Source organism: Eptatretus burgeri, chromosome 17, assembly GCF_056783735.1.
Source record: "Eptatretus burgeri isolate ZD-2024b chromosome 17, Ebu_testis_v1, whole genome shotgun sequence".
Lineage (NCBI taxonomy): Eukaryota > Metazoa > Chordata > Myxini > Myxiniformes > Myxinidae > Eptatretus > Eptatretus burgeri.
The window spans coordinates 3394886-3417453 of record NC_140977.1 but is presented as its reverse complement, the minus strand read 5'-3'; the positions used below and the strand labels follow the sequence as shown (position 1 = coordinate 3417453).

The 22568-nt window shown below is 48.2% G+C and overlaps 1 protein-coding gene across 4 annotated transcripts in view; it reads left to right on the top strand.

Annotated features, from left to right (window-relative positions):
* Positions 1-19455, top strand: part of DCAF13 (DDB1 and CUL4 associated factor 13) — a 58336-nt gene extending 38881 nt beyond the window's left edge. For all 4 annotated transcript variants that reach the window (XM_085862810.1, XM_085862813.1, XM_085862812.1 and 1 more), the window contains 10 exons: positions 7593-7792; positions 7884-7991; positions 8099-8188; positions 8340-8495; positions 10019-10096; positions 10203-10285; positions 11027-11191; positions 11339-11474; positions 12690-12853; positions 17830-19455. In XM_085862810.1, coding sequence (XP_085718936.1) covers positions 7593-7792; positions 7884-7991; positions 8099-8188; positions 8340-8495; positions 10019-10096; positions 10203-10285; positions 11027-11191; positions 11339-11474; positions 12690-12853; positions 17830-17917 — 1268 coding nt within the window. In that variant the 3' untranslated portion in view covers positions 17918-19455. The remainder of the gene's footprint in view (positions 1-7592; positions 7793-7883; positions 7992-8098; positions 8189-8339; positions 8496-10018; positions 10097-10202; positions 10286-11026; positions 11192-11338; positions 11475-12689; positions 12854-17829) is intronic.
* The last annotated feature ends 3113 nt before the right edge of the window (positions 19456-22568 follow it).

Below are 22568 nucleotides of genomic sequence, written 5' to 3'. Positions count from 1 at the left end.
TCATCCCCCGTCATTTCTTCCATTTTGTCAATGCTAAGTATCCTGTTCCTGCCCTTTGCAGCGACGCGCATGTATAGGCTGCACGGTATCCTCCTGCAGAATGCCAGACACAAGATCAAGACATCAGTGTCTTCTGACACTATGACGACTGACTTGAATTTGGATTTCCCGGCATGAACTGCATGCAACAATGGCCGCGTATCAGCTTCTTCCTGGTTTGAAGCAAGTTGCTGAACATCCAATGTGACTCCATCCTCTGTAATCCTGAAGCACTTGCTGCCATATGTCACGAGCAGCTCCTTCCCACCAAGTTTGTTCTGTTTATTCTGCCAGTCCTGAGCGAAGAAGTGGGTAAGGTTTTCCTTGCTAGCAGAACATGCCAACAAACGCCTCCAGTTCTTGATTCTATGTGTTGGGATGATAACCGAAAACAGGACTCCTTGAGATGAACCACGCTTTACTCATTCTGCGTTCTTGATGGAGAAATCCTGATAGACATCGAAGACTACGTCTATGCATTTGCTGCCTGGGTAGGTCTGCAAGACAGTTTGGAACAGCTCCTCGGAAACTTCTGCAAATGTTCGGTTGTCACCACTCATCTTTATGGACCAGGGCCATGCCATCAATGATCGAAGCACTTGGTACCGCAACGTCATTTGCAGGAGAGATATCCTTGTATATATATATATATATATATATATATATATATATATATATATATATCGATATCAACTCACTCTCGCCAGATTCCAATTTCCGACAATATTTCTACTTACAAACCAGCAAGAATATTAGAAAGATGTATATATTTTGGTGTAAAACAAACTTGACAAAACGGATATTAGCTGCGTGCAGTGAAATAAGAGAAAATCGCATTTAAACGTTTGAAATTCAATCCATTTGCAGTTAATTTCCACTCTAAATTTAAGGATTTATCGACTTTGTAATAGGAAATCACCTCAGTCGAGCATTGGATAAGATGCAGGATATGAATAGACGTAAAATACCGCGAAAAAAGGAATTGTTCTTTTTACACCCTACTGGCGCGCCCCCTCGCGGATATCGCTTAAAAACGAACCTGCATGAAGGGCCAGCAAGCGATTTCCGAAACTAAATATTGTGACCTACCAAAAAAAATGACATGCCGCTTTGCCCCCCATTTGATACCGATCTCTGAAATTTGGGGGTCCAGCTCACGGACTAACCCATGTACACACACACGTACACACACCCATGTAAATGCACATGCACACACGTACACGTGCATATATATATATATATACACACACGCGCGCGTGCAAGACGGGAGTGAGAACATCACTGTAATGAGCCAGACAAAGGTTCAAGACCAACAGTCTTGTTTATTCTCCACACCGAGGCCCCGTGTTGCGCGGATGCGCAACAACCCCAACAACCACTATTCCTCCATCTTCCCCCTCAATGTTCAAAACCACACATAAGTGGCCAAAATTTATAACTAGTACCACGCCAATTAATCAAGCAACAAAACCACACAAAAACATTGCAACAAATACACCAAAGTACAGTCGTAAATAATTGGGCAGCTCAAACTCAGACAGGAGATTCAAGCTTTATACCACGTAATCATTGAGATGCGTGGGTAGTCTCTTGATACGAGAAGAACGGCGAATAGGTGGTGCCACTACTTGTGTAGAGACTGCCTCAGGCTGCGAGGCTGAGGATGCTTGCTCAGCTGGATCTTGTGAATGAGGCATTGTTGTGGACCGATTCGCCAACTGGAAGAGGGGTGATAGGTGGAGGAAACCCCATTGTCTTCCGTAGGTGCTTGCGGTTGCGGCGGTAAACCTGGCCATCTTGCGTCATCACATGATACGAACGGGGCGCACAGTGTGTAGCAGTGACAACTACTGGCTCCCAGACCTTTTCTTGCCTGATGCGGATGCTTCCACCTGGAGTAAGTGGTGGGAGCTCTTTGGAGTTCCGGTCGTAAAATTTCTTTACAACCTGTTGACGCCGTACCAATAGCTGACGTGCATCTAATCTGCCGGAATGTGCGGTTGCAAAATTCGCTCTGTCATAGGTAGCCTGTCTCTGAGCCTTCGATTCATCAATAGCTGCGCTGGGGAGTAGGGTAGTCCCGCTATGGGACTGTTTCGGTATGTCAACAGGGTCAAGTCCAAGTCCTCTCCGGATTCTGGAGCTTTCCTGAGGCCTCGTTTGACGGTCCGTATTGTACGTTCAGCCTGCCCATTTGATTGAGCGTACGTAGGGCTCGATGTTATGATGTGAAATCCCCATCACTGGGCGAATCTATTTAATTCTGCACTTGCGAATGGCATGTTGTCAGCCATCAGTTCCTGAGGAATGCCGTGTCTTCCGAACGTTGGCTTGAGTGCATCAACGATGTGCTTGGCAGCAAGACCAGGGACCCGAATAACCTCTGGGTATTTTGAGAAATAGTCTACTACTACTACAAGGAATTGTTTCCCTGCAAATTGGAAGAGGTCGGCCCCGACTTTCTGCCATGGTCCTTGTGGAACTTCCTGTGGCATGAGCGGTTCTTTGCAATTGGCTGGTCAAAACTTTGCACACACTGCACATTTGGCTACAAGTTGCTCGATGTCACTGCTCGTTCCAGGCCAGAACACGACTTTACAGGCTCTGGCTTTGCTTTTTTCCTGTCCAAAATGGCTTTCATGGATTGCACTGATTATACTGCGACGCTGTGCTTTCAGGATTATTATGCGTTCCACAGCAAAGAGCAGACCATGGGCAAGGTGTAGTTCATGTCTGGTGTCCCAATACGGCTTGATGGGTGTCAAGTTGGCTTTGTGGGACGGCCATCCATTCACGATAACTCCGGCTAAAATCCGAAGAGCATTATCATCCGAGGATGCAGAGCGTAGGGTCTCCAGTCTGTGTTGGCTTACTGGCAACTGGGATATTGACTGGTGTACCCTCATCTGCATGTCTTCAAATAAAACACTGGCAGTTGGTACAGTGCCGGTAGGAGCTCTCGAGAGAGAGTCAGGAATATACAGGAGCTTGCCAGGCACACACTTGAGTTCCAAGTCAAAACGAAGAAGACCAAGCAACATCATTTGTAATTTGGGTGACACTCTGTGAAGCGGTTTCAAACGATGGTCACCAACGGCTTGTGGTCTGTCTGTACCTCTGTCTTCTACCCATATACATAGTGGTGGAACCTTTCTACTGCAAAAACCACACCAAGTAGTTCCTTTTCTATCTGAGCGTAATTTTGCTCCGCAACTGATAGCGACCAAGAGGCATAAGCGACTGGGTGTCCTTGTTGTAGCAAACATGCTCCTAGGCTGGAAGACGATGCATCAGCTTGGATGACTGATGGTTTGGAAGGCTCAAAAAACTTCAGGACTGGTGCCTGAGAAATTGCCTGCTTGAGGGTGTTGAATGCTGCCGCGTGTTCAGGGTGCCACTGCCATTGCACGTCCTTCAATAAATTACGTAGCGGAGCCGTGATCGTCGACGTGTTCGGAACGAAGCGCGAGAGGCAGTTAAAGACTCCCAAGGCACGCTGTAGGTCCGCTTTGGACGTGGGTATTGGCAGATTTATGACTGCGTGTACTTTGGCCACATCCGGTCTGAGGCCTTCGGCAGTGACTACGTGCCCCATATAACTGACCTCTGACACCTTCCACTGAATCTTCTCCCGATTAAATTTTACGTTGCAGGACCGCGCACGCTTGAGCAGTTTGCCCACAATCTCGTCGTGCTGCGCTTCGTCGGCTGCAGCCACAATCATGTCATCAGTAATGAAATGCACCCCTTCAAGGTCACCAAAGGCACTTTGATAAATTCCTTGGATCTAAACATAACCGCAACGAGTTATCTTTCTTTTCGACGATCACGAGGTTATGGACCCAGTCCGTGGGTCCATTCACCTGCGTAATGACACCTCTTGATTCCATTTCCTCGAGCTTCTGCTTGAGACGATCATGCAAGCTATGTGGAATTTGACGAGGAGGTTCGATCACTGGACGAAATCCATCTACTTCAATATGGTAGGGACGGTCAAACTTTCTAAGCCCTTGAAAGACATCTGCATCTGCCTGGATGATACCGGGCAATGTAAGTGGTTCTGGCTGCAGGTGCATGGAGCAAATATTCACCTTGTTATCACTAATTTTAATCAAGTCGAGGGCAATGCAAGCCGACAATCCGAGAATAGGTGGTGCATAGGACTCAACCAAATAGAACTCAAACGTGTCCTCGCAGTTTTCTGTTTGGCAGCAAAGGTTAGCTTTACCTTTGTGGGAAACCTGGTGCCCCCCATAGGCTTTTAGTGTGACGGACGAACTATGGATGTGGGGTCTCGTTGGCAGTTTCTGATAAAGGGCAAAAGGCATGACAGATGTCTGCGCACCAGTGTCCAGCTTGACCTTCACCTTCAGCCCTTCAATCGATATGTCTGCGAAGCAATTCTCGCCAGCGACAGTATCAACACCATCAATATACAACTGACCAAGATTTACATCATACTCACCATCCCTGTGTGCGCCAATGGTGTGCACTCGTCTACGAGGTTCAGCGCGGCACATTCTCATGAAGTGGCCCATCTGGCCACAATTGTTGCAGTTCCTTACTTTAGCTGGGCATTCGTGCACCCTTTTCTTCTGGTATCCGCATCGTGAGCATGTACCAGTGGCCGGTGGCCCTTCCGGGGTAAAAGAGGAGCGGTGTTCATTGCGGGGAGCATAGGCACGGCCCGGCACTGTGCCCTGCTGTCAAACTGCGCATCTCATCTACCTCGAGCAGTGTCTTCGTCATGGTCCTCAATTGGGCATGACTGGTCTCAGCTGCTCTGCATATGTCCACGGCTTTGGTGGGGTCCAGCTCCTTTTGGCGGAGTAAACGCTCTTTTAGACGCAAGTCTGACATGGCGAAAACGATATGGTCTCGAACCATGTTCTCCGTTTCCGCAAAACTGCATGATCTGGCCTTCGTCCTCAACCCGGTGACATACTGGTCAAAGGGTTGAGCCTCTTGCTGTCGGGTTTCCCAAAAATAGTGCCTTTCATAGACTACATTTGTTCTCGGATTACAATATTCCTCAAACTTCTCGCACACCGAGTCGAGATTCTTGCTGTCCGTGGGATCGGTGAATGTGTTGTGCACTTCCACTGCAGCCTCGCCGGCACAATACAACAATATGGCGACTTTCTTGCTCTCCGGTATCGACTCTGAGCTCTGTCCTGATGCTTCCAAAAATAGTTCGAACAGCCGTCTCCATCGGCGCCAAGCATCACCGAGGTTCGAAGCATCCAGAGCCAGTGGCAGGGGTGGTTTAAAACAATCCATCATCGGTCGAATGTGAATACACCGCTGCCACCATGTAATGAGCCGGACAAAGGTTCGAGACCAACTGCCTTGTTTATTCTCACACGCGGAGGCACCCTGTTTGCGCACATGCGCAACAACACACTATTCCTACAGTCACCTGGGACCTTCATTGATCGGAGGTAATTGTGCTGTTGAACTATCTCATCGAGCTGGTCTTGGAGCAGGAGTGTGTTCCGTGAGCAAGCAGCTTGCTGAATACGCACTTGTTAAAGTGTTTAGTCTCGTCGAGTCGTTCCAGGGGACGCCCCCGTCGAGTCGTTCCAGGGGACGCCCCCGTCGAGTCGTTCCAGGGGACGCCCCCGTCGAGTCGTTCCAGGGGACGCCCCCGTCGAGTCGTTCCAGGGGACGCCCCCGTCGAGTCGTTCCAGGGGACGCCCCCGTCGAGTCGTTCCAGGGGACGCCCCCGTCGAGTCGTTCCAGGGGACGCCCCCGTCGAGTCGTTCCAGGGGACGCCCCCGTCGAGTCGTTCCAGGGGACGCCCCCGTCGAGTCGTTCCAGGGGACGCCCCCGTCCAGTCGTTCCAGGGGACGCCCCCGTCCAGTCGTTCCAGGGGACCCGTATCAAGGTGTTACCCAAATGCTCAGTTCACCTCGATGTTTATCTATCCCTTGATCCCCTCTAAAATAGATATGATTTGTTTTGTTCTGATTTCCGTTTTGTGAAGTCGGTAATTTTGCAATTATCATTCGAAATCTTCTTCTTCACGATTATCCTTGACGTTTCACCATGAATGGAAGCGCCGCTTCCCAATTGTTTACGGTTTCCATGCCGGTATGATTTCACTGAAACGGCGAATAATTTTTGAATTGCTCCAAATATGTCGAGTCGATGTGTCCTTGGTGGTAGTGGTAATACCAGCCGAGATGGTTGCACGCTCCACCGGCGGCTTGCCAGAAATTGGGCGAGATTTGTCCGAAATACCCGAGTGTGGAACGGACCGACAAAATATCAACAGAGATGGCGAGATGTTGTGGTTACCCAACACGATTGAGAGAGGATGCCGTCCCCACGATTAAGCGGAGGAAACGCCATCTCCACCGAGCTACCGGCACATGTACACGGACAATTTGAGCGGTGAATCAAACACCTGTTGCCATTACCTGGGTGTCACCACAAAAGCACCTGAAGATTATTTTCGATTTTCAACACAAATGTCTACAAATCAAATGAACCACCACCTGCAGTGGAGAGAACGTATGTACGTATCATCTACTCCGAGACAATTTGACCTTTGACACCAAAACTTTTAGGATCCCCCCCCCCACCCCCTTTCTTCACCCACAGTAACACTCCCCCAATCGTCACTTCCATGATACTCACCACCATCCCACACCCCTCCATCGACCATAACCCCACAATATTCAGAAGCACCCCATACCCCTTCTTCCCCCTCACACCACTCTCTCCCCTCACCCCCCCCCCCCCCCTTTCTTCCCCCAGAGTAACACTCCCCCAATCGTCGCTTCCATGATACTCACCACCATCCCACACCCCTCCATCGACCATAACCCCACAATATTCAGAAGCACCCCATACCCCTTCTTCCCCCTCACACCACTCTCTCCCCTCACCCCCCCCACCCTCCATTTGGGCAGGACTTTGGCACGACACAGCACAACAACAGTACCACGACTCGAACACGGTACGGCATGAATACGACATGAACACAGAAACAAATGGCGTCCCGGGAAAGTTTGAAACGGGAAGATCCCGTAACGTACAAGACTCCTGGTCAGCCTGCGACGGTGGGACAAAGCATTAATCGCCCATTTTGTCTGCTTGTTGAGATTTCTGGGAGACGCCTGCAAAGGTCTTTTGTAGTGGTGTAGTGCAGAGGTTTCTGGAGAATGTGTCGTGAAGGCCACTGTGGGATCCTTGAAGTTCACCAACTATTGCCAGCAGATGGGACACCCGGCTTAATGTCCACCTGAGGGACAGCCATCGGGCGGCTTCTAATCACATCGGGAATCTAACTTTAAACGTCTCGAAAGGTAAGTGCGCTACCTGTGTACGATCCTGGTGGATAAGTGTACCATCCTGCGGACCACCGGATTACAGCACGGGGGCTTTGAGAGTGCGTCGTGTCCATTGTATTCCATTCATAACGAGCTTGATTAATCTTAGTTACCAACGGATGCTTCATTGGTCACTAATGAAAGGGTAGATTCGTTTCAATGTGCCCAGTATTGTGATTGCATACCGATGTCTGTACCTGTAATCTTTTCTCTCAGTTCCTCGTAACTATGACTCGAAGCTGCACCCGATGGAGGCCCCGCGAGAGTACGTGCGTGCCATGAACGCCGCCAAGTTGGAACGAGTCTTCGCCAAGCCCTTCATCGCCTCGCTGGATGGACATCACGATGGCATCAGCTGCCTGGCGAAGCACCCGTGCTCTCTGTCCACGTTGCTCTCTGGTTCCTGCGACGGAGAGGTGTGACGCCCCCAACCATTTCCCCTTAACCGATGCTCATCGAATGTGCATGTGTGTACTCGAGGGTTTGTTTTGGGGTTTGTGCACGCAGGTGCGTTTTTGGGATTTGACTCGCAGGGCGTGCATTCGAGCCATCCAAGCGCACACGGGTATGACGAGCGGCATCACCGTACACCCTTCCGGCTCCTGCTTCATCTCGGTGAGTCGTACTCTCTTACACGTTCGTGGTTGGCGGGTGGCGGTCGAGCTTTTCGCAACGTCACGCACTCGGTTATCTGAGCGGCGGAATCGTGCACCTTTCTCCAGGTGGGGGCTGACAAACAGATTCGACGGTGGAGCATGAATGGGCCGGCGGTGGGTAAACCAGAGGAACCGCTGAATGCCATCGTCGGAAAGGTGCTTTTGTGGTAACCTTTTCGGTTACCCCTCGTGGTTGGTTCATCATTGTTGTCCGTGGCTACCTGATGTTAACCACTTCCGCGTGTCCAACGTAGCACGGTGATCCGTGTGCGCCGAGCATGACGAGGGTTGGTGTGATGTGCGGCAGACCGTCATGAGTGGAGTTGACCATCACTGGTGCCGTGATTTGTTTGCGACGTGTGGAGAGCGGGTGGATTTGTGGGACGAACACCGCTCGACGCCCGTCCGTTCACTCCGCTGGGGAAACGACCAAATATCGTGCCTGCGGTTCAACCCCATTGAGGTATATTTTTTGAGAAAATGGGGTTCGTGGGGGGGGGGGGGACATTGAGGTTGCTTTAAGAATAGCGAAGCGAGAGGGGGAGGAAAATGGAGTCGGGTATGTACGGACGTGCTGTTTGAAAGATCTCCGCGTTTCTTTACGCCGCCGAAGGCACCGCCAGATGCGTTGTCTGGGGGTGTGCGTCCGTCCGTGCATGATCAACTTCACTCGATGAACTACCAAAGGGATTTTTTTTACCGAACTTGGTACGAAGGTTTAATATAATGCAAAGATGTAGAATGATTTAATCATAATTATGACGTCATAGGTCACGTGGTGTGGCGGCCATGTTGGATTCAATGAAAATCTTGTTTTTTTTTTTTAATCCTTTCTCTTGAACCGTTTCATCATCCGACGTGAAACTTTAATTTTTTTTATTTTTTTTTTTAATAACACTCACTTGGCTGCACCTGGATGGGTTTGGGGGTAGAGGAGTAGCGGCTGAAATGCGAATCCTATCCAGGTTCCTCCTGATGACTTGATCTCTGATTTTTTTGCTTGTTTGGGTTCCTTCTGATGACTCCAATGCAGGACCTGTACCTATTTGGTGTTCCATTTTGATTTGAATTGAATTTGTTTGAATCCCATTCTGAATTCAATTGAATATTAATGAACGACACGGGTCAGGGTCAGGTGTCCGATTACACCGCACAAAGCAAGGCCTGGCGAGGGTCTGCAATCCCTGACTGCTCTTTTTTTCTCGTTCCATGTTGCATAATCAAGAGGACACAAGTCTGGGCTGTTGGAAGGGCAATCGCTCAGGTTTCTGGAGTCAGGAACTTCTCCGTTGAAATTTGCGACTTTGAGACGAGCAGGATGACTTGTTGCACCATCTTTCTGGAATGTGTGTCGGTCTCCAGAGATTTCGCACATTCTTGGTGGAAGTCGATGAAACGCATTGTTGCGATGAGAAACGACATTCGTTTTAACACCGCTTTCGACGAAAAATAACGTCACTTTTACCCGTTGTTGAGACGACCGGAGATCATGACGTCTTGCTTCCGCCACCAAAGCTGGGCGGAGGTTGTTTTCCACCCCTGCCGGTTAGCAGGATATCTCAAAAAGTTGTGGACGGATTCGGACGAAACCTGGACATGTTGGGCGTGTTTAAAGGACAAATTGATCTGATTTTGGTGAAGATCTGGATCCGAGAATTTTATTTATTGATTTATTTATTTTTGAGTGATGCGGCCAAAATGATACACAGTACAGCACGACGTCTCAAAAAGTTGTGACGAAACTTGGTGGATGAGCTGGGTGGGTGACAAGAACAAGCCGATTCGATTTTGCTTCCGATCCGGGTCCGGATCCGACCCATCAGTGGGATACAAAATGTAAACTGTTCAACCCGGCGTAGGTTTGCGCTCGACCCAGTGCCCAGTGCCGTTCTCGTCGAAACATGTGATGTCTTTTATTTATTTATTTATTTCCTTTGATTCGTTTGATTTGCCGGTTGTGTTTTAACCGCGCGTGCGCCTGTGCAGGCCTCTCTACTCGGAAGCTGCGCACTCGACCGGAGCATCGTGTTGTACGACGTTCGAGCAGCAAGTCCATTCACGAAGGTAAACTCCCGGATAGGTTTAATCCGCTCTCGTGTAATCCGTCCTTGTTGGATGTGTTTGTTTAGTTTGTTTTTATTAATTTATTTATTTTCTAACCGTTTTGCAGGTCGTCATGAGAATGCGAAGCAATTCAATTGCGTGGAATCCCCAGGAGGCGTTCATTTTCACGGTGGCGAATGAAGACGGTCGGTACGTTTAGTTTGTATACCTCTTTGAGCAACAGAATACTCGCTTCTGTGAAAACGGTTGTTGATCTAACTCGGTGGAGTGCATACCTCCGCCAGGCTGAACAGTTTACATTTTGTATCCCACTGACCGGTCGGATCTGGACCCGGATCGGAACCAAAATCGAATCGGCTTGTTCTTGTCACCCACCCAACTCGTCCACCAAGTTTTGAGATATCATGCTGCATGTCGCTTTTGTCCCGCATCTCTCAATGGTGAAGAATCGCTTTAAAAAAAAAAAATTCTCGTATCCAGATCCGGATCTTCACCAAAATCGAATCGATTCGTCCGAATCCGTCCGCAACTTTTTTGAGATGTCCTTCTCACAGACGACGGGTGAAAACATAACCTCCGTCCACCTTCGGTGGCGGAGGTAAAAATTGCTTTCATCAACCAGTTCGTTCATTTGTGTGCAGCACATAAACTTCTGGTTGAATCATTCCTGAGAACGTCGCTGTCCTGCTAATGCAGTGCCCCTTCTAAGTCGGAGCAGGAAGCTGTAATTTCTGGGCGCCGTTAATAGCTCGCGTACTCTTCGTTCAAAGCCCTGGGCCTTTTAACATTGACCAACGCCCCCGATGCTGGCCGAATGACGTGTTTGCGACGGACTGCGCTCACGTTCTCACCTCGTCCTGAAAGTGAAACACCCGGGTGACGGTTTGGCCGGGTCGATGCTTGAACGTGAGGTCACGTACGTGTGCGCAGGTTGTACACGTACGACGTGCGTCGCATGTCGAAGCCCCTGAATATGTTGCTGGGACATGTTGCCGCCGTACTGGACGTCGACTATTCTCCCACCGGACGAGAACTCACCTCTGCTGCCTTTGACCGTACACTGCGCATATTCCGTCAAGATCAGGGAACCAGCAGGTATGCGTGGGTGGCCGGCCTATTTGCATTGTGCTTTGAGGACCAAGCAAAAGTTCATTTTGCTTTTTGAACGAACCCTTTTTTAGACGCGTTAAACCCTTTGCTTACGGCGCACTCGCATGACGCCGACGCTGTGTGTTTGTGCAGGGAAGTGTACCACACCGGAAGGATGCAGCACGTGATTAACGTCAAATGGTCTCTCGATAATAAGTACATTCTGAGTGGATCGGATGAGATGAACATTCGAATCTGGAAAGCCAATGCTGCTGAAAAGCTGGGCGTGGTGAGTGAGTGATGGGTGTGGTGGTTGACTGATGATGGGCTTGCTGAGGTGGTGGGAGGGAGGATGAGGGGTGCTTCATTTGTATTTGGGGAGGTGAGGGGGGTAAGAGTATAGTTGGTGCTGAGTTTGCAGGTGATGGGAGACAGCTTGCTCAGTTGGTGGCTGGGGTTGGAGGTCGGGTTGGGGCGGGCGGGGATTGGAGCGGATGCTGATTTGGAGGGGCCATGGGAGTGCGACGTTACTTGAGAAAACCATTCATTTTGTTGGGTTTGTCGTTGGTGGGGGCTCATTCTCCTTCATTCAAATACAGAACAAGGCTACCGAGTAGCATCATTGGCTGAGGGTGCGGTTTTGCCGCTGATTCAATACTCTCTACGAGTTGGGGCAGAAATTTGTAATTTGTAATTTGTTTGTGGTGCTGGTGATAGCTTGCCTACTCTTCGCAAAGGACACCAAATGATCTTTAACCTCCACCAACGAATGCTGGTGGACGGTACGTCCATTTGACGTCAATCCGAGCGATGGCGCACGTATTGATGAATCGCCCTGTGAAACATCGGGCTGACAGTTTATAGCTGGGTCGGGGTTTGAACCCAGGCTGGACAGTGTGGATGTGAGTGTGCGTACCTCTAGGCCATCCTATCAGCCCGGGGGTCGTTGATTCTCGTGAAGTGGAATTTTTTTGTTGTTGTTGCACGGTTCTGCTTGTTGAACTTGCTTGAAGTTCTGTTGTTGTTTTTTTTTTTTTTAACCTCTTCTCATTGTATTAACAAATTGGTCGTTTTATTTGCATTTTGTTCTCTCCTTTGCACACTTTTTATGATGCTTTTCAATGAGGGATAACCGAAGGGAAGCTTTTTTTTTTGTGTGTGTGTTTCGGAACCCTCTCTGCGCTTGAAATTGGTATCAGCTAACAGTCGATGCAGGACACGCTTCTGTTCTGTTCTTACGTATGGCAGCTTTGGCTACCGGGTAGCTATCATTTCTTAGAAACTCTGCTGTGCCGCTGATGCTCATTTTGCCGACCTCGGAAGGATGACAGGCTGGGTCAACCCCACCTGGTGTTAATTCAGTGGTCAGCGGGGCTCAAACTCAGGACCCGAAGATCCCAAGCCAGCCACCCCAACCACTAAACCAACACCAGGTTAGAACACGGTACTGACATCGGTAAGGGAACCTATAACTGTTCCGCTCGACTTTATTTGTTCCTTGTAGATGCAGCCACGAGAACAAGCTGCTCTGCACCACAGTGACCGACTGAGGGAGAAGTACCAACACTTCCCGGAGATCAAACGCATCCTGCGGCATCGTCACCTGCCTCGGCGTGTGTACTCGGAGGCTCGGCAGCAGCGCGTCATGCGCACGGCACAGAAGCGCAAGTACGTAACTGCCTGTCGGTTCTGATTTTCCATGCTTTGGTGTATGTCGTCGGTCCGAAAGTCATGGGACTCTATTTTATTTCCGACATTACGTGAGATCTTGGCGTAACGGCCATTTGATATCCCGTGGGGTCTTCCCATTCCGTAATCATCACCTGAACCTTTAACGCACACCTCTGATGCTCGTTTGTGATTGCCGAGTTGGGATTCTCCACTGTTCCTCACGTAGTGCGGTTCTTTTTGATCCATCACATCCCACATATCCTTCCATCAAACAACGTATACCTCGACTCATAACTCCTCACAAAATGATGCTTTTTTTTTGTATCCAGTGCCGAGGCTCACAGAGCTCGAACACAGAACAGATCAGGACGTAACAGAACATAAAGGACAGGGAATAGAGAGGGTGGGGTTAACAATAACAACAAGCAATAATAGGATTGAGGGAAAAATAGAGGGAGACTTGGAGACATGAGGGGAAGGGGAGGACACTAGGTGCAAGCTCTGAATCACAGAAATTGGAGAAGGTTCCTCGGGGTAGAAAAGATCATGGTTGTGGAATGCGTGACCTGTGATATTCATGTCTCTATGCTGGCTGTAAGCCAGAGGTCAATAGACGTCTGGGTGGGCCTGGTGAGTCATGGATTCACTATATCATGCGGTGTGGGGCTGCCGGTACCTGTGCGGGAGTACGAAGGTCCGAGTCTTCAGGTCCTTGATGCTTCCAGTCTTGCTCTACGGATGTGAGACTTAGACTCTGACCAGGGATCTGAGACGGAGACTTAATTCCTTTGGTACCAGGTCTCTTCGGAGAATCCTTGGCTCTCGTTGGTCGGACTTTGTGTCCAACGAGCGGTTGCTGAGAGAGGCTGAAATGGGATTTGTTACCTGCGTAGTCCGTGAGCGTCAGCTGCGGCTGTATGGACATGTGGCTCGTTTTCCTGACTCTGATCCTGCTCACCAGATTCTCTCAGAGAGGGAGCGTCATCAGTGGAGGAGGCCAATGAGATGTCCACGTGCCTCATGGTTACAGCAGGTTGATCAGAATCTCGAGGAGATGGGGATGGGCCAGGCATCTGCTTCGGGGATGGCCAGACGGAGGCCCCTGGAGTATCGGCAGAAAGTGGACGCAGCGACGCGCTGCTCCGGCACATGCTCCCATACCTGACCTGACCTGAGATGGTGGTAAAGGCCATCTTGAAGCCATGGAGGGAAGAATGAGATTTAAGAGAATGTGGAAGTTAATTCAATAGGTGGGGGGCAAAAAAGGAGGAAAGAATGAGTGGAGGTGAGCATTGATCCTGAATTTTGGGAGTTTCACCAGAAAGGGGTTGCTGATGGACCTTGAGTTCACTTGTAGGATCCTGGGGGGAGGGAGGGGTCAGGGTAGCAGAGGGTTCAAGACCACAAAGGAGTTGGTAGAATACAGAGAGACCACCGACCTGTCTGCGATGGTGAAGTGATAAGCCCATAGATTCAGCTTAGCCGTGGGAGATTCCAATGATTTTGAAGGCCTTGATTTCCACGGCATCAAGCTGAACAAGGTGTGAGACAGGGGCATCAGACCAGAGGGGAGGGCAGTATTCCATTGAACTGTGAATGAAGACCTTGTAGGTGAATAACAGTTCAGGTGTGCCAAGGAAGGAATTTGCACGACTGAGGATGCCCAGTCAGTGACTAGCTTTGGAGGCCATGTTTTCATGTTTATGAAGCTCCAGCATGCGTGTTTGTTGAACCACATCACGTGATTAAAGGGCTTGTGTGCCCTTTTCTTCCCTGGCGTTCCGTGATTCGACCGACTGAACTGGAATTCCTAAAGACTCCCAAAACTCTTGTCCATGAAGGAGGTGTGATGTGACTGCAAGGTCGTGCCTTAGTCCAGCATCCGACGTATGGCTCTCTTCCCTCTTGAGGCCTTATCGACGGTGTACCAGATCCATGGTGAGGGGTGGTGTTGCCTCGAGGCTTGCACCTCATGGTGATGTTCCCCATGGTCGATTTTGGAATGCTCGGATGGTTGAAATGATCGGAATGGAGGTTCTCACTTTTTGACGGCCAATGATTATAATTGGTTGTGGAGCGCTTTCCTCCGGTACATGATGTTCTGGAACTGTGCACCGAGGCTTCCCTGACCCGTTCATGTTCTGTACCTTGATATTGACACTTATGCAAATCCTGCACCTGTAGGAAATCCGCACACCTGGAAGCAGGTGTCTCATTAGATTTGGTAGTGTATTATCTTGTGCAATAATGTCACAATCCCCGTCCCCTCAGTCACCTCCACCATCTCGAGTGCTGGAATTGAATTCTAATAATCCCCACACTTTTTTTTTCTTTGTATACATTGTCAAGGCTCGTATGAGAGCTAACACGCAACACACAGCATGAGATGAGGGGTGGGAGAGCGAAGGACAAAACAATGGGGAACAGAGACTTTAGGAGATCTGTGGAAGGGAGAGGGATGGGGCAGGGAACACGGGGTATACAATATGGACATTACAGGGACTTTCAGGAAGGAAAGCAGGGAATTTGAAGGAGGTGGGGTTGGGGTGGATTCACGGGGATAGAAGGCAGAGTGTGTAGTTGGGAGGGAATAGATGGGGGGTGTTTGGAAAGTGGGGAAAATAGGAATTGATTGTAATCGGGAGATAATACAAATACAAGCTATCGTACACCTCGACGGGAAGGACGGGTAGGCCTCAAGGAACCCGATAAGACAAGGTGGATGAAAACTCACAAAGTAGCATGATTTTTTTTTTTTTGAAACAAAACCGAACTAGGAACACACAGAAACATGTCAGTGAGAAAATAAACAGTTAAAACGGGACAAATAACAATCGGAAACTTAACTTTGGGAAAGTCTGCGGGGGACCCCTGAAAGAACCAGCCGTAGCCTCAAAACCCAGAACCGGAAATGATCGTCTCTTTTAATCATCTCTGTTCGGCCGTATGTCCGTCACGCTATCTCCTAAACAGTTGGGCAAAAATTCACCAGACTTGGTAGTTGTTATCACCACATGGAAAGAAGATGCAAGAGTTGTGTCATTTTTGACCTTGCCCTCCTAGAGCATGGTCAAAAGGTCAAATACCAAAAACTGCAATTACGGGCACATTTTAAAATGAAACTTTGTATCTTCAATTCATGTTTGGGGGGGGATGCATGAAATATGGAACCATTCTTTTGGGGGGGGGTGGGATTTGACCCCCCGGTTTCATGCCCCAGGGGCCAGATCACAGTGGTCAAAACAGAAGAAAGAAAAAAATTAACTCCATACTTGATATTGGATCAATCCTGGTGGAACGTTTTGTCATCTTTCCACTTTGCTTTAGGTGGGAAGCTTGGGGATTTGCGATGGAACGCCATGGACTTCGCTCCAGTTTTAAACTGCTGTCACGTGGTGCATACTATGTGACGTAAACCAAACCTTATCTCGGGGCCTGAAGTATAAAATCTTCCGTTATACCTTTTGGGACAAAGATCGTCTGTCATTGGACATCATGCCCTTCCCTGTCTTTTTGAGGGCCTTGTTGCAAGCCTTAAATGGGAAAGAAATGATTGAATGAATGAAGTGTTTTCGAATCTATTTTGAATGACCACAAACTTGTCACCTGGTAATAATGTTGTGGGCTGGGTATCGGCGACGAGCACGACCGCTAGTTGGAGCAGTGGAGTCGACTCCACTGAACACCCGGAATTCAGATCGTTACCCTCGGATAACTCCGAAGGTACGGGACCCTTACAGGACCGTGAATCATCAATAATTCAGCCACGTGGCACAGGGTTACTTGCCAATCTTCAAAATACCTAGAGACCCACGTGGCGAGCTACTGAGGAATCCACACCCTCGACGGAGCTCGAGCGGAACGAGCCGTGAGCGTGCTCGAACCATGCGTAACCCGAGCGGATGGTTACCGAGGTCTGTCAGTCCAAATCTACAACTACAGCGGCAACGGCCTTTTTAATCACCCAACACGCACCGTGCTAAACCAATGAAGGAAAGGACAAAGACGAGCTGAAACATTCAACAATAGGGGTATTTATTTACAATAGGTGGGGAAGGAACACATAAAGGGCAGAGTTAAACCGACTATAAAGGATGCAAATAATGTACAGCAAAAGCACTTAACCAGTTGCTACTTAAAGACGGGCCCACAGAACACACACACGCACACACAAAAGAAATGGACCTCAATGGTCTTTATTCGGCTCTCCAGACGCGGAAGATAGTTCGGCTGGGAGTCAGGACGACTGGCTACCAAGCCGCGAGCGCGCGGCTGGACGTCCACCCCTTCTCGGAGCTCCGGTCGCCAAAAGACGGACCAGGGCAGCCAGACGCAGACCAGCGACGAGATATGCAATCCGAGAACCAGATCAGCACCAGCGAGATGGGACCAGACCAGCATCGTGCAGACCAGAGAACCAGACTACGTGCTCTCGCAGATGGGGCGCAATTATTTGTTCTCCTTTCTTTCGTCGTCTTTTCTTTCGTCGTCCTTATCGGGAGCGATCCGCTCATGTGTGGCCTGCTCTAATTGGGCGGGCCGCGTGTCGAGGCTCTGCCTTCTTGCAAAGGACCGCTCCGGCTCTGATCCGCTCGTCGCCCATTGGCCGCAAAATGACGCATTCTCTCATTTGGCGCCAGAACGAAACGCTTCGTGAGCACGTGAACAGCGCGGACAATTCCTCGCGCGGTGTTGTTGTTGGCGTTGTCGTAGTTGGTTGATGTCGGTGTTGTAAAGGATGTAATAAACCTGATTAGAAAATAACTCGTAGCACACGCATGTAATTCCCATTAGACACAGGGAATGGATTCTAACTATAAACACATACTTATTGAAATAACTAAACTTAGTGACTGCTATCTGTGTGCACAAGGTTTCCAAATCCGCAACAATAATACCCCACGGTTGAGTTTGGATTTTGGAATCTGTCATCACCATTCCCCTCATTTTCCTTCCCACCTTTCTGTCTGCAGGGAGGAGAACCGGCAGGAGCATCGCCGCCAGGGCGCAGAGCCCCCCATCTCTGAGTGCAGAAAACAAGTTATCTCCTTTGAACAGTAGCTGTTGGACTTTAGCATCGTTGGCCCCACCACACCTCTTTTAAACCCAACCCTCCCCCCCCCACCCATCATTTCCTCCTTCGTATTCTTTCTGATGGAGGAGAGTAAATACTCACTTGTACAGGAAAGATGACATGAAGAGATGTAATAATAACTTGTTGCCTTTAATGATATCATTTTGTGCTTATTCCGAGTACGGTGGCCCATTTTGGGTCCACGTGATTGCTGACCTATTGGCCCAGAGAATGGGTTTCATTGAGTTCTGCATTTACACCTCATTCCATTGGTTAAGTCTCAAGCAGCATCGGCCGAACCATCTCACGGGCACGCGACTGAAGAGCTACCGGTGCATCATCTCATGAACAAGTGACTTGGACCATGGTGTGCGAGTATTTTCGGTTACTTTTTTAAAAACCAGAACGGCACTCGATAGAGCGCATACTGCCACCAGGCTGAGCAGTTTACGTTTTGTGTCCCACCGATAGGCCGGATCTGGATCCGGACCTTCACTAAAATCGAATCGGCTTATTCTTGTCACCTACCCAACTCGTCCACCAAATCTCGTCCGAATCTGTCCACAACGTCTTGAGATGTCGCGCTACATATCATTTTCGGCCCATTCTCTCAATGGTGAAGAATCACTTCAAAAAATTCTCCGATCCAGATCCGGATCTTCAGCAGAATCTAATCAAATCGTCCTTTTCACGCACAGCCATCTTGTCCACCAAGTTTCTTCCAAATCCGTCCAAAACATTTTGAGATGTCCTAAACAGACATAGATGAAAACATTAACCTCCGTCCATCTTCGGTGGTGAAGGTAATTAGTGGAGACCAGGTAAGTGATTCTTTTTTTTTTTTTTTTTTTTTTTTTTTTTTTTTTTTTCCCAATGGAATTGTTCAAATAGTGATACAAGCACAAACTTTGGCATTCGTGTTCTCTTTATGTTACTTGTGAAGAGAGAATATGTTGGCCACTCTCATATATTCAAAATGTTTGTCTTTTTCATGATGGCCGACATGGGTTGGTTTCACTTAAACACCTCTTCGTCGACATTGACAGCGATTTTTCAAGATGAATGATGGTACTGTCAATTTGCATGCTTATTTACCATGCTCATACCAATCCATCAACTGCTAAACTTATCAAACACTTATTTAAATCTTTTGCTTCCCTGGTTTTGAGTTTTGTGGTATCCTTGATGTGGATGCTTCAACAGATTATGATTGTTTTGATTTTGCTTACTAAATGTGTTGTTGATGTGTTGTAGAAGAGGTATCACTTTCGTTTCGGCAGTCAGCTCCGTTCTCGAGATGAACTACCTGGCACTGGTCCTCACGACTTGCCGAACTTTCACAATGGCTCCAAGAAGTTGCTTGTGCAACGGCCAAAGCCCACTAAACGGCATTGGCTTGCGTGCCCGTGTGCCTGATAGAGTACATGTACGTCGTTGGGAACGTATGAATGGAGGTAGATGTGCGATAACATTGGAACAATCCCATCAAAGTAAGAGCTGTATTAAAACGGTAATTATGAATGCATTACCAGGACACAATGGTGATATCGCTGCCGTGAAACTCAGCACAGGGTTCAGTATCAGTTAATTTACTTGTATAACATGTTTGTCAGTAAGCTGGTCTCCCAAATGCGATCTCATCTACCCCAAATCGGTTGGACAGCCACATCGGAATTGACAGGATGTGCCGGTGCGGTCGAGCCGAGCAAAAGACGAGGGGTCTTTCATCATCCAGATGTACGGATTACACGGCCAGTCAAAACCTAGACTTGAATCCCATTGATAATCTGCAGGAAGACCCTGAAGATTACTGTTCACCGACGCTCCCCATCCAACTTGACAGAGCTTGAGCAAATCTGCAAGGAAGAATGGTGGGGGGGGGGAGGTGAATCCCCAAATCCAGGTGTGAAAAGATGATGGACATACCCAAGAAGACTTGAAGCTTTAATCCTTGCCAAAGGTGCTTCTACCAAGTATTGACTCAGGGGGTTGAATACTTATGTAAATTAGATATATCTTTTAAATTAATTTGGAAAAATTCTCAAAACGTGTTTTCACTTTGTCATTGTGGGGTATTTCGTGTCGGGCGGTGACAAATTTTTTTGAATTTAATCCATTTTAAATTTGGCATGTTACAAAGTCAAGGGGTGTGAATACTTTTTGAAGGCACTGCACATCTACATTTCTATGGGTATGACCACACACCAAGCCAAAAATAATTTGAAAGAAAGTGCAGAACTGCTGGAAGGCTTCCCAAGATCTATGAGATTCAAGGCAATATCATGGTTCCTGCTTCAAAGATTTCATGGCTGATGACTGCAAAGATAGTCTCATGGGTTTTTTTTTTTTTGTTTTTTTTTGTCGAAAGCATGGTCAGTGACCAGTGGTCCTCATCTCCCACGTCTGTTTCTTGCTGGAGGATTCAGTGATAATCGAAAAACAATTATGTTCGACTCCATGAGAGTCGGGAGGCACCAAACCTGCAGTCGTGGCAGGAGGAAGCTGATCAGCTGACTATTCTCATGTGCTTTACATTTGTTGCATATCGATGTAAAAGTTACTTGTTCAGTTCACTCCAGTAAAACGTGTACTGCGGTAAAAGGGAACTGAAATTAAATAAGTACATCCTGTGTCCATGCAGCCTTCGATCCAATAACTTGCTGTGGGGTTGGACATTGAGGAAAGGAATTTGAATGCGTTTTGAACAAAGCTGTGTTTTGGCTTTTGTGTACTCCCACATGAAAAAGAAATGTACTTGGGGAAGGAAGTATTATGGGCTGTATTAAATTTGTGTTTGAGCACACCGAACTGAACCGTGGCCACAGACCTCTGCAATGGATCTTGGAGTGAAAACATCTGGACCTGTTCGATGCTGGATCCCAGACTGACCGTCGAGCTAGGATCATAAGTGACGGACAGCGTACCTTGGAGCTTTAGGAGGACACGATATGAATTGAGGAGCAACGGCTGTGCTGCACATCCTGCGGCAGACAATTTTAAAACCGACTCACCCAGCAAAGATGGAATGGAGAGTGCTGCATGCGAACCGAAACTGGTTCTGTTACTTCAAAGCCTTGACAAGACGCAGCTTCACCCCGCAAAGCCGGATACTCTGACCAGCTGGTCGGTACTTGATGTGTCTGCTGCTTTGCTGTTGTCTCGGAGACGACATCCAAGCAGGCTTCTTCTGTCTGAAGACATTCCCTCGGTCTTCATACTTTAGCAGCCAGTACACATTTGGGTTCTTAACAAGCGTGCAGTTTCCAAATTCAACGCCGTTCAGCTTGATCTGTGGACTCGGATTCATCTGCTTGCTTCAGTGATACCAAGCTCACCTTGTGACCGGCCGGTCTTCGGACTTCGGACTTCAACCTGTACCCACCAGCTGGACAAGATTGTTCGAACGTGTTCTCAGCCGACCTTTCGACCATTTGTAACCGGCTGAAGTTTATATTTTTACGAACTGGTTACCTGAGATAAGTTACCACCCCGAAAGTCGTAAGTCAACTCATTGTGATATTTGTGCTTTTATAATCTTAGGATTTTGAAATCATTGAATGTTTTTTTTTCAGTGTTAAGTGGTGTTTTACAGAGACGTTAGGGATTGATAAATATTACTTGTTAAATATCCTTCTGTCTCCTGCCATACGTTGGTTGATTTGGACATGTTGTTGTCTGTAAATTTTTTCCACTGTGCTACCCTCTGGGTAGCGTGCACTCGCGTTGTTGCCTCGAGGAAGTACGTAACAGTGCAGAAGTGCTTGAAGCTGACCGTTTCGCAGTTCACACTAACGATACAGATGTAATTGTTCTCGGGATTTACGACTGCAGCAAGTATCCGGTCATAAATCCAAATATATGCATTCTGATCCATGTTTGAGAATGGAGGTGTCTTCTGTCATTCTTCCATGCGATATCTGGTAAAGATGACACAACCTTCATATGTGGAATTGGAAAAAAAAAAATTATGGAGGACATTGAAATCAATGCATACAACACCATTTGAAATATTTTCAGAAGAACCAGATGAGTTCCTCCAGATGCTGGTGGGCTACAGATGAGAAGAACCAGATGAGCCAAACAAAGTTCCTCAATACTTGCTGGATTCCTGTAAAACATTGTTGTCAAAGCCTATGGAGGCAGCCAATGGACACACTGGCAAGTATAAGAACACAAACGTTCTTATCTGGTTCATCTGGCATACTTTTGGGACTTCCACCTACTGAAGACGCTTTCGAACAACACAAAGTGGGCCACACTTTCGACTGTATGCGATCTCGCCATAGGGCGAAGAATAATTTTGTCTCTCAAGGGACACTGGATACCATTGACCAGAGTCGCAGGGCCAGGCTTAATGGCAAAGCTGAGTTGTTCAGAGAGTTCATGCGTAAAACTGTACGTGCACTGAGGGTGGACAAGGAGGTCTATGTGCGAGGAATCTGTGAGGGGGTGGAGCATCACCTGTGGTCAAGTGATTCACGTCCTGCTTCAAGGGGAATTTGTGCATTACGTTCCTCCAAACCCATCCCTTGGTGTACCGCAGTGAGAGCAGAGGGTGGTGGGCTCTTGACAGAGCAGATTGAAGTGAAAGCCTGCTGGGCCAGTTACTTTGAGCCAGACCAGGCTGATCCACCAGCT